At 37.2% G+C, this 12706-nt stretch overlaps 1 protein-coding gene across 1 annotated transcript in view; it reads right to left on the bottom strand.

Annotated features, from left to right (window-relative positions):
• The window catches only part of HECTD4 (HECT domain E3 ubiquitin protein ligase 4), a 119705-nt gene that overhangs the window by 83735 nt on the left and 23264 nt on the right, over positions 1 to 12706 (bottom strand). The window contains exons 7-12 of the mRNA XM_023733791.1: positions 12208 to 12400; positions 7826 to 7984; positions 4225 to 4338; positions 3349 to 3489; positions 2163 to 2395; positions 1636 to 1781 (exon numbers count right to left, since the gene is read on the bottom strand). Of these exons, the coding sequence (XP_023589559.1) occupies positions 1636 to 1781; positions 2163 to 2395; positions 3349 to 3489; positions 4225 to 4338; positions 7826 to 7984; positions 12208 to 12400 (986 nt within the window). The remainder of the gene's footprint in view (positions 1 to 1635; positions 1782 to 2162; positions 2396 to 3348; positions 3490 to 4224; positions 4339 to 7825; positions 7985 to 12207; positions 12401 to 12706) is intronic.

Raw genomic sequence — 12706 nt, 5'->3', positions numbered from 1 at the left:
GACGCCACTCACCAAAGTAGGATGCAGAACATTTTCTTAATAAGCTTTGTTATGCCAATTGACCTAGATGTCCCCTGAAAGCATGGTCCCCAGACCCTTGCCCTGCTACTCTGTGCCTCAGAGTGTTTGACTGTATTCAGGCAACTTCTAAGCTTTGGTTTAGTCTGAACCATACGTATGTAAAGTGTACAATTTGAAAAGTTTTGATATATGTGTTGTTGTTGGTCTTAGGTGCCATCGAGTCAGTTCCGACTCATAGCAACCCTAGGTACAACAGAACGAAACACTGCCCTGTCCTGCGCCAGCCTCAGGATTGCTGTTATGCTTGAGCCCATTGTAGCAGCCACTCTGTCAATACATCTCGTTGAAGGTCTTCCTCTTTTTCACTGATCCTCTACTTTATCAAGCATGATGTCCTTCCCCAGGGACTGGTACCTCCTGATAACATGTCCAAAGTATGTGAGATGTAGTCTTGCCATCCTTGCTTCTAAGGAGCATTCTGGCTATACTTCTTTCTAAGACAGATTTGTTCATTCTTTTGGGAGTCCATGGTATATCCAATATTCTTTGCCAACACCATAATTCAAAGACGTCAACTCTTCTTCGGTCTTCCTTATTCACTGTCCAGTTTTTGCATGCATATGAGGCAGTTGAAAACACCATGGCTTGAGTCAGGTGCACCTTAGTCTTCAGGGTGACATTTTTGTCTTTTTTTTTTTTTTGACATACGTGCTCACCCATAAAACCATCACCACAATTAAGACAATGAACATATCTATCACTCCCAGAAGTTTCCCGATGGCACCAGATTTTAACATAGCCTCAATGTTCTTGACAGAAAGAGAACCAAAGCACAATCGATTATGGAAGGGGAAAAAAGTCCCCTCCGTCTATTCTCACCCCTGTCATACAGCTCTTTCAGACCAAGCACTCAGTGCTCTCTGAGCCACTGATTCACACTTGGTTACATCAAGCAGAAAAGTTCCCTGCACTCAAAAAAAAAAAAAAATTGATAGGTTAAATTATAATAAATAGAAAATGGCCCATAAATTCTGTCTCTTGTCTAACAAAGTTTTAAGCAGATTAAGAAAAATAATAAAGGCTGACACTGTTGAGTATTTACTTTGCATCTGGCCTTATCTTACTAAAACCTATAAAGCAGGTGTTATTTTTATGTCCATTTTTACAGCTGAGAAAACAGAAGCCTCAAACTAAGGTCACAGCTAGTAAGTGGCAGAGCAAAGACTAGAACCCAAGCCAGCTTGTTGCCAAAGCCTGCATTCTTAACCACCCCAGCATTTTAACATTTTAACAGTATATAATCCCAGTCTCATTCTCTCGCAAATGAGAAGAGCATCTGCTTGTAAACAACCAAAATATGCACTTAAAGGTTTTTTGGCATTTTGTCTTTTAAGACATCCAAAAGAGGGCAGACTTTTGGTGAGATGAGGTATGTGGGTACCACAGGTGGCTTGGGTCCTGAGGGTGGGGCCACAAACCTCTCTCCAGTTAAATTATCCCCTGTGCATAAGGTCCTGACAGCCGGATGGGTTAAGAGACATCTCTGCTACTGGCTTGCAGGGAAGATTACAAAGCATTTTGCAGAGGGCACAGTGAAAATCGTTTGCTATTTACCTGATGGCAAGGCAGACTTCCTTCTGAATGTCAGGGCAAATTTGATCTTTTGGTGCCATCAACAACTGCCAAAGAAGCAATCCCGACCGTCGAATGATGTCTCTATTCCTTTCAGTTTGTGGGCTGAAGAAAAATTTAAACACCACCTACAGAAACATAAGGGTGATATCTAAAAATGCTAATTCTACTGGGGATAAAACTATCCTTATGAAGAAAGACATGGCAGATATTCTTTTGAATAAATACCCAGGTGGATTTTTAAGCATAATCCCATCTATTGTGCAATGGTATAATTATAGTAAATATTTTACATATATTAATTGTAAAGAGCTACATATAGCAATACTCCATTAACTGCAATGCAATGAATGAACATGACAGTAATTCTAATTACAGGATTAGAATGTGCTAAAATACCAAACAGGAATGTTATTAAATTTTCCTTCTGGTAGAAATTAGCTGGGTAAAGCTAAGGTTTGAGTTTCTTTTTCCCTATTATCTTATTTATCTCAAAACAGTGTATTTACCTGAAAGACCACAAGAATGCAGCGTATAATACAGGTATCTCCATTAACCATGGCCTTTTCCATGATGTCACAAATACTGCTAAGATGGTGTGCTTCAATTGGATGCTGCTTGCCCAAGACACTTGTGATTGGAAGATTGGGGTTGGTAGCAAGAAGATTGAGTTGGTGTATGCACATCGCACCAACATGGTGCAATAACTGGTTTATAACCTCACTCGTGGTTATAGCCTCTTCTAGAAGATGAAACGGAAACTCAGTGAGGAAAGACATCTCTATAGGTGGTCCCCAAGGAAGAGACCTCTGATGCACATGCACTAGGAGAGAGTAAGTTGGCTCCAATCTCTTCCACTACTGCTGGAGACACCTTTCCCCCCATCAAGGAGTGCTAGGGTGAAATCACTTGGGAATTTCAATATTTCTATACCGTAAGGAGCTACCACTTTGTATATGCTGGGAAATGGACCAAGCGCTCTACAAGTACTACCTTACAACACTCTTATGAACTTATACTATTTTTAGCCCTGCTTTGCTCCATGCTATAAATTTTGGTATGTTGTGCTTTTGTTTTCATTCACTTCAAAATATTTGCTAATCTACCTTGAGATTTCTTCTTTGACCTATTTATTATTTTAAAGCCATAAGATTTTATGCTATGATTAACCTAATATTAATAATCCTAATAAAACCAAACAAAAAAACTGAACTCGTTGCCATTGAGTTGATTCTGACTCATAGCGACCCTACAGTAATATTTAAGATCTAAATGTCCTCAATGGTTAATTCTATATAATTTGAAGTTTGTGTGTAAATAAGCCATTCTCAATATAAAACATTTTAACAGTATATAATCCCACTCCAAGTACAAATGAGGAATCAATTTTTGCAACAAAGTCCTGAAAAATTCCATAGGAACATGTCAATTTTCTTTAAAAAAAAAAAAAAAAAAAAACCTATGGACCATCTTAAAAGCTCTATGTATTTACATACTTATTTACTTACTTTACTCTTATTTACTCTTTCAGGGTTACAGATAGCAAACGGTTTTGGCTTTCTAAATTCAAAAAGGGAAGGCAGGCTATTGACCCATCTTGTTACTTTGTTTATGTTTCCACTTACGAATGCCGCTATACTCTCTCAGATTTCAGGGGAGGAAATCTCTTCCTCCAAGACTGTGAGTTCAGCTCACCTTTGGGCTCAGTGATAATGTGGCTGACTCCTAGTCTCTGGCAGACGTAATGGAAGGCTTGATTCCCGGGATTACACCACTGATCGATGTAGTCATTTGAGCATGTCCACAGCATGTTGTTCACTGTATCATAACATGCACCTGCAGAAAGAGCATACTTCACTCAACTGTCATGTCACCATTGGCCTGTATACATATTTCTCACAAGCACTGCTAAAGAAGGGAAGGGCGAGGACTTCCCCTAATGCCAACAATCCACAGCCCTACTCCCATGTATTTACCTGGCAAAGCACTAGGTTGGGACTCAGAAGCAAGAAGCCAGGATTCAATTTCTAACTTTCCTTAACTTCTATGTAAGAACTGAATAAATCTCATGGAATTATTAGTTCTTACTAAATTATTTATATCTGACATACTTCCAAAAAGGATTTAGATGGCTTACATCAAAAACTCAGGTACAATAGGACCAGTAAAAGTTAACACAAAATAAAAGTTTTGGTAACTGAGCCCAAAACATAGGTATGAGATTCCTAGCAGCTAGGGCAAAGAAAAAATCCAATATATTATATAATACTCATTGTCTAACAATAAGAAGAATACCAATTCCTCATGAGACATTTTATGGCACGTGCTTTGAGAAGAATTTATTATAGGCATCATCACACAAAATAATGGACAATTTCTTCAAAAACAGTTTATACAGAGGAATTTCACATATGGCAATTTCTTACATTGATCCTCAAAAATTGAACAGCAGTATTAATTTTTTTTTTCTTTCAAGGAAACTACGACGCCAAGGGAAACAGGCAAAAGTTTTTCAAGATAAATTGCTAAAACATTGAATTTTCCACGGAAATGTGCGTGTTTCTTTCTTACCCAATCCTGGTACAAGAGCACCACGTCCCAGAGAGCTTCCAGCAGCATCGATGAGATCGGCACGACTTGTGAACTGACCGTCGGAAATATTATATACCAAGCTAGAGGCTAGGACTTTGGAAACAAACATTAAGTTGTTTAATGAACCTCAAGAAGATGGTTGTTCTACTCTTCGAAGCTGAAACTCTAAGCTGCTAACAAGATTTTCATTAAGAAAAAAAAAAATCCCACCTTTTTTTGTTGTCTATTGGTGGTAACAATGAGGACATAAAAAATATATACAGAGGACCACAGAAAACCATCACCAAAATATCTTCCTAAATTTAATAGTGAACCATATTTTTTAAATGTTTTTTGAAATGGTAGTTTTTGCATGAAGGTTTTTTCAATATAGGTTATCAAAAGGGTAATTTCAAGAAGGATTAACATTGTTAATACCACAGAGTAACAAACAGCATTTACAAGAAATACTTACATATGGTTGGTGCTAAATAAAGGTTGATGGAAACTCAAATGCAGTTCAGTTCCTGTCCTTCCAAGCACTGGCTCTAAAACTCGGAGACACTTTGGCCCTTTCCCTCAACACAGGATAGTGTAGGGATGAAGAGAATGGGCTTCAGGTTTCTGGGTTTTAATTCCATCTCCACCACTTATGGGTGACCGTGGGCAAGTTATTTAACTCTCAGAGTCTTGGTTTCCTCGTTTGCAAAGTGTAGATAAGAACCAGCCTCATAGGGTTATTGTGGAGATTAAATGAGTTAAAATATGTCAAGGATCTACAACAGTACATATGTATTAGCTGCTACTGTTGATACTATTCTTTTCTTCCCTACCTTCAAACAAAAAATCCTAATACTGTGTCTCTTGAGGTTTTTTTTTTCCTCCTTATTCTCATTGCCCTAGTAGTCCAGGCCCTTATCATGCCTGCCTTGAGTTATAATCAAAACTGCTATCTTTATTTCTTTTTTATTTTCAACTATTCCATCCTGCACACCAACAGACTGATCTTCCCAAACTCTTTTTTTCATTGTTTTTAACATACATATCCCTTTTTCCCCCTTGGTCACTTACACAGAAAACACCTGCTTTTCACAACTTAAACTTCAAGAAGTTTAAGTTGCTTCTTTCCTCAAGAAGTTGCTCCTTTGCCTCCCTCTCCGCAATGATCCTTTCTTTCTCTGATTCTGCAGCATTACAGCCTGCGCCACATGGTTCAAGCACTGACACAGCAGCGATACCACTTTCTAGTTGTTTCATACTCCCACATCATTTCTCACAACTAGACTACGAGCTCCTGAAGGCAAGCACTGTTTCTTTCACTTTCTGAGGGGCCCCACAATGATCAACGTTGGCCAGAGCATGATCCTCTAACCTGTTGCTGTTGAGTCCATTCTGACTCATAGCAACCCTATAGGATAGAGCAGAACTGCCCCACAGGGTTTCCAAGGAGCAGCTGGTGGATTCAAACTGCTGACCTTTTGGTTAGCAGCAGAGCTCTTAACCACTGCACCACCAGGGCTCCAGACAGAGCATAGAAGGTATTTAAGTATTTTCTAATTTGTTCGTCTAAACAAGAATCACTGTATAAGCTATATCCTCATGAAAGAATGGCACTGTGCAGGCCTGCTTTAAGTACATGGGGCCAATCTCAACTGAGTGAAAACGCCATGACAAGGAGACTAAAAATGAACCCTGTGACCAGCACTGGAAAAAACAAACAAATGGGTTTAGAGCTTAGTAAGACTAATGGTCAATAAAAAGACAAATAACCCAATTTAAAAATGGGCAAAGGACTTGAACGGACATTTCTCTAGTGAGGATATACAAATGGCCAATAAGCACATGAAAAGATGCCCAACATCAGTAGTCATCGGGTAAATGCAAATCAAAACCACAATGAGATGTTACTTCACACCCACTACTAGTTGCTGTTGAGGCCATTCTGACTAAAAAGACAAACAAGAACAAATGGTGGCGAGGATGTGGAGAAATTAGAACCCTCATACATTGCTGGTGGGAATGTAAAATGGTGCAGCTGCTTTGGAAAACAGTTTAGCAGCTTGTCAAATGGTTAAACATAGAGTTACCATACAACTCAGCAATTCTCCCAGGTACATAGTCAAAAGAATTGAAAATATATGTCCACATAGAATCTTGTGCCTGAATGTTCATAGCAGCATTATTCATAATAGCCAAATGTGGAAACAACCCAAATGCCCATCAACAGATGAATGGATAAACAAAATGCGGTAAATACACACAGTGGAATGTGATTTGGCCACAAAAAGGAATGAACTACTGATATATGCTACAACATGGATGAACCATGAAAACATTATAATAAGGGAAAGAAGCCAGTCACAAAAGGTCACACATTATACGATTCCGTTTATATGAAAAGTCCAGAATAAGGTAAATCCATAGAGTCAGAAAGTAGTTTGGTTGTTGCCAGGGGCTGGCAAGGAAGGGGAAATGAGGAGTGACTGCTAGTGGATACAGGGCTTCTTTTTGAGGTGATGAAAAGTGTTCTAAAATCAGACCATAGTGTTAGTTGTGCAACTCTGTGGATATACTACAAACCACTGAATCGTACACTTTAAAGGGGTGAATTTTGTAGTAAGCGAGTTATATCTCAACGCTGCTATAAAAAAAAGACTAATGGTAGTTACAAGGGCTAAAGAGGACATATTGGTCAAATTCGAAGAGCACTCTTAGAGAAAACAGGCCACTGACAAAAGTTCAATTAATTTGGTTTTAAGGGTAAATGAGTTTGGAGTTAAGAATTCCAAGCACATGCAACTTCTTAAAATAACCCGAAAGTTAAGTTGATATTGGATAAACAATTTTGTTTAACTGTTAAAGTCAAATTTGTATCTGATGGCTTAAGTTAGAATAAGAAATGTTTTTATAAAATCTCTATGTGAAATCATGGAATGATTGTAAACAAATTATTTAAAGAGGACAGGATATGAAATACTGGAAAATTAAAACAAGTAAATATTTTAAAACATTTTAATTTTATGTACCTAAAGAAATTTGAAGGAAAAAAAATGCAAAAATAAGCTATTCCTACATATGAGGAATGTGTTTTATTGTATATTTTATTCCACTTATTTATTTGCCCACTCCAAAGCCAAAATCACACTGCTTTAATTACTATAGTGTAACCCTCTCTTTTATAAAAATACCGTACGTTAACAGACATCAGTGAATTTTTACATATTTTTGTTGTTGTTGTTGTGCTGTTTAACATTTTGTATATGTGTCCCAAAATGGAAGCATCTCACATTTTTTAGACAGCTTTTTGAAATTCTATCACAGGGGGAGGAGCTCTTACTGTGTCGTCTGTAAATCATGTGGCAAGAGATTATTTTAGTTCATAAAACTTTACTGGACATTATTATTTCTAGTAATTTTACAGGATGATAGTTTCAAAAGTACACAATTGTATCATCTACAAATAATTATATTTTTAATTCCTCCTAGCCTATAACTATACTGATAATTACCATTTTTGGTTGTTATCAGAAATAACAGCAAAGCTTTAAATTTCAGAGTCTGAGGCAAACGGGGCAAAGTGTCACAGATAAAATTCACTTACTTTTTAAAGATGACAAACCACTTGTTCCACCAAAAAGAGAGCGGGTAGCTGAACTGCCTGATCCTCCCGGAGGCGGGACCAGCATCACTAAGTATGTGCCACAAGTATAGATGGGCGTCTTCCGTAGCATTTTTAGAGGTAACCCACAGCTAGTGTTTGCTGGCGAAAGGAATGAACATGCTGAGTAGAAATATGTGACACTCAGATTAATCTGATTACCAAAACAGACTAGGGTATAATGTGGGGACCCCAAACTCAAACAAGGATATACCCAGAGTAGGAAAACAGAGCAAGAAGTAGAAAGGTAAGGAAAATTTAATGACCTTCTGGCTCTACAGCCTGACCCCAACCCCCTTGTTATAGGGTATAAACATTTCTGGACAGTGCTCCAAATTTTCAGTATGCTCCTATGTCTCTAAAAATCCTTCCCAAAGAATGAATCCTCACAGGGACTAAATCTCGAAATAAAAGAAGAATCCTACTCTTTGTGTTTCCCCTAGGAAACTAATGTTCCATTATAGAGCTTTTCTTTTAATTTTACATAGAACAAATTTTTGACAGTTTTTTGATATTACATTCATTACAAACAGCTTTGAACATGAAATCAGTCAGAAAACTCAAACTATAACTAGTTAATGAAAGCTTTCATAGTATCTATCACAAAATAATTTTATACCTGCATGATTTATAATAATCCATGACATGGATTTTTTAGGGTCAATAACGAACTGCCTTCATTAAGGAAATAATTATTGTTTCTAATCAAGGGGCATAAAATGTGCTTTAATCTCTCTTAGTTACTGGCAGATATGAAATATGGAGGAGACTTAAGGATTTTCTATACACTAGCCTAGTGAGGATTCATGAAGCCAACAGAAAGTCAATCAGAGTGCTTTACTTAGGAAGCTGTCAGGCTATCAAATGTAACTTATTATTCATGGCCCAGACAGATATAACAGTCTTTAGAGTCTTTTGTCTTTTGTCTGAGATTAGAAAACGGAGAAAAGAGAAACCTAATCTGTCCGACGTTTGTTTTTAATGTTTATGCTTCTCAAATGCTCCCTTTTTAAAAACTCCCAGCCCCCAACCAGAATATTCTTCATTCAGGACATAAATTCAGGAACATAAGTCCACTTCTGTAGGTAAGAAACCCAAATTAAAATGGCAAAAAGGACAATGATTTAAAAATTAGCAACTTTGTGAGCATAGGATTGTTTACCAAGATGTTTTTAATAAACATATTCTTCTTAATGTGGTAGTAAATATTAGTTTATCACTTTGGTTTTAGGATTAAAAATTCTAGTCCCTCTGAATGTTCAATGAATTTTCACAACTTCACTTATCCTACAACTGGTAATTTTTTATGTTAAATGAATACACAGAGAATGTTTCCAACAGTACAATGAGATCACAGGTTTAGAAAATGGATACTAGTTTTCACAGAATTTTAAATATACCTTTGCCTTCTAATATCTCTTTTTGATACTGCTCATGTTTTCTTATCCAATAAACATTCCCCTAGTATTTCTACTGTTCAGGGTAGGATTCAATTTTCTCCCAAGAGACAAACGCAGACCAAGCCTTTAGCCTGTCATAAAATGTTCATTTAGTTAAGTAAATGACCTGTCATAAAATGTTCATTTAATGACTGTCCTCTACACAAGTATTTCCTACAACTCAAGTTATCTAGTAACCTAAGTTATAACAACTATTAACAATTTCTTCACTTATATTTGATACAATAGAGGCCTGTGGAAATAAAATACTATCCTTAAATTCTAATGTGGATTAATAAGTGTTTGATTTGGTATTTTCAAAATAAATTAACCACTAGCATTTCAGGCTGTAAAGGAATTAAAGCATAAAACTGCATTAAAGCCATTAAACGCACATTAATTCAGACACATTTTTTTCTTTATATGGCATCTTTTTCTGGCCTTATCTTTTACTGCAGCTTCATGGTTTGTTATCCAATTCAAGTGGTTGGTATATAATCTACAAACTCTTCTAGAATAATGCTTTTTAACCTTTTTTTGGGCCACAGATGACTTTGAAAATTGATGAAAGCCATGATATATATAACATGTTATTTAAAACTTTGGGGGAGCATATTTATGAACTCCTTAAAGGGTTATCCTGGTTAAGAACTCTTGCTTTAAAACGGTAGCATGGTGTATATAATATGTTATCTTTTATTAAACAGGAAAATAAAAACATATATATTTGTCTTTAATTGTATTTGCATAAAGAAACGCAAGGATAAATAAAAACTAGTCAATACAGTTGCCTATAGGATGTGGGGTAGTGGCAGAATATGGAATATACCAAGATGGTGGGAGTAAGACTTCTCTGCATATGTAAGTCAAGAAGTATTGCTACAAAATCATAGAAACCTTTATTAAACAAAAATATCAAAATGTGAAGCCATTCTTTCTCAACATATCCTCCATCTAGGTGTACACACTTCTGAAGGCGGGTGTTTCCATCTCTCTAACCCTTCCCCCCAAAATTCTGTACCCTTCAATTTACACCATGACAAAACAGCAGTTTTGGCATCCTTGAGGGACACAAATCATGTTCCTTTAAAATGTTGTTTAAGTTTTGGGAATAAAAAGAAGTTTGAAGAGGCCAGCTCAGGGCTGTAGGGTGGATGGGGTAAGGTTTCCCAACAAAATTCTCATAGGACAGCCCTTGCTATACTCAAAGAATGACTGGGTGCATTGTTGTAACGAGAAAAAAAATTCCTTGGCACAACTTTCTTGGGCTTTTTCTCACCAATGCAGTTTTCAATTTTCTTAAAACTTTTTCATAATAAGCCCCCGTGATCGTCCTGTGTCAACTGAGAAAAATCTATCAAGATTACCTCTTTGGAATCCATAATCTTCTTAGAGGTCTTTCTACTCTTGGCTCATCTTTGAGGTCTTCCTGATCTTCCTTAAAATGCTTGATCCATCAAAAACCATTCTTTTATGTGGGGCAGCATTTCCATAAACTTGCTGCAAAGTTTCAATGATTTGCGAAGATGTCCACCTGAGTTTTACTAAAAATTTGGTATGAGCCCTGATCTCAAAGTCGTTTTTTTTTTTTTTTTTTTCCCCATGGCACAAAAAGTATCCTTTTTTTTGAAGGGACCCTAACAATACGAAGACAAGTGTATTACTGAGAGAACTTGTTTGCAGCCATCCACTGATCGCAGAGACATGTTTAAACACATTTTGTTTGGAATGAACCCATGCATGTATGAACTGCAACCCTACTGTGGTTGTTGTTAGGTGCCCTCGAGTCAGTTCCGACTCATAGTGACCCTATGTACAACAGAATGAAATCCTGCCCAGTTCTGTGCCATCCTCATGATCATTGTTCTGCTTGAGCCCATTGTTGCAGCCACTGTGTCAGTCCATCTCGTTGAGGGTCCTTCTCTTTTTCGCTGATCCTCTGCTTTACCAAGCATAATGTCCTTTTCCAGGAACTGGTCCCTCCTGATAACATGTCCAAAGTATGTGAGACGAAGTCTCACCATCCTTGCTTCTAAGGAGCATTCTGGCTGTACTTCTTCCAAGACAGATTTGTTCGTTCTTTTGGCAGTCCGTGGCATATTCAACATTCTTCTCCAACACCATAATTCAAAGGTGTCAATTCTTCTTTGGTTTTCCTTATTCACTGTCCAGCTTTCATACGCATATGAGGCAGTTGAAAACACCACGGCTTGAGTCAGATGCACCTTAGTCCTTTAAGTGACATCTTTGCTTTTTAACACTTTAAAGAGGCCTTTTGCAGCAGATGTGCCCAATGCAATGTGTTGGTTTCTTGACTGCTGTTTCCATTGGTGTTGACTGTGGATTCAAGTAAAATGAAATCCTTGACAACTTCAATCCCCTAGTAGCAATATTCTTTTGACTTACCCTCATATCTTTTTAGATTGTGTTCACTTTCAAACTTTGTAAATGTATTATCTAGTTTAAAATGTTCAATTACAAACACTAACTGATAATTTTTTAAAAAAGAAGTATGTGTTGTAGAATATGTGTTTCTTCCTTGCTTGATCAAGATTGTGTTTAGTGAAGATGATGCTAAATGTTGGTTTTTGACACTCATGAAGTATATTCTAAATGTGAAGTCAATTAATTTACGCTAACAAAAATGATGATCAGGTATTTACAGTTAAAGATAGAGTTGTTTTCATGTATCATAGATTCATGCTAACTCACTTCTATAGCCCACATGTATTAGCTTGGAACAAATAACAGGGACAATGACTGGGATGAGATAAGTCAGATGAATTATGTAAAGTGCTTTGTACGGCACATAGTAAGTGCTCATTACATGGTTGCTGAACACAGTTCCACAGGGTAAACAGATCTGGTAAGTGAAGACCAGCTTACCTGCTTGATCCTCTTTCAGAGTGTTGGAGATGGTGGAGCCAGTCAGGGCAGCCAGTGTGGCAGAAGGGGAAGCTCGGTACCGTGAAAGTCTGCTCAGAAGCATCTCATTAATGCTCTTTGCAGACTCTCCCTCTTTTCTCATTAGAATTGTGCGTTCCTGAAGAGGGTTAGCTACAAATACGCCGTTTTCAATCTAATATTGAGAGAAAAAGAGATCTTTAGCTGGTATCTGCTTCTATTTAGCTAGCAAATTTCCACCTGAGAACTGTATTATTGTGATTGGGTTGCTCAAAAACATTGTAAAAACTGTACCTGAGTAGATCTATACCTCAAAACTTAAGTGCTCTCTACAAGTCAGACAAAGGTCTAATCTCCATAATCTACAAGAAAATCCAACACCTCTACAACAGAAAGACAAATAATCCTATTAAAAAATGGGCAAAGGAAATGAACAGACACTTCACCAAAGAAGACATTCAAATGGCCAACAGACACATGA

This window comes from Trichechus manatus, unplaced genomic scaffold, assembly GCF_000243295.1.
Source record: "Trichechus manatus latirostris isolate Lorelei unplaced genomic scaffold, TriManLat1.0 scaffold00061, whole genome shotgun sequence".
NCBI classification, from domain to species: Eukaryota; Metazoa; Chordata; class Mammalia; order Sirenia; family Trichechidae; genus Trichechus; species Trichechus manatus.
The sequence above is the reverse complement of the archived record's forward strand: the minus strand, read 5'-3'. Positions and strand labels throughout refer to the sequence as shown.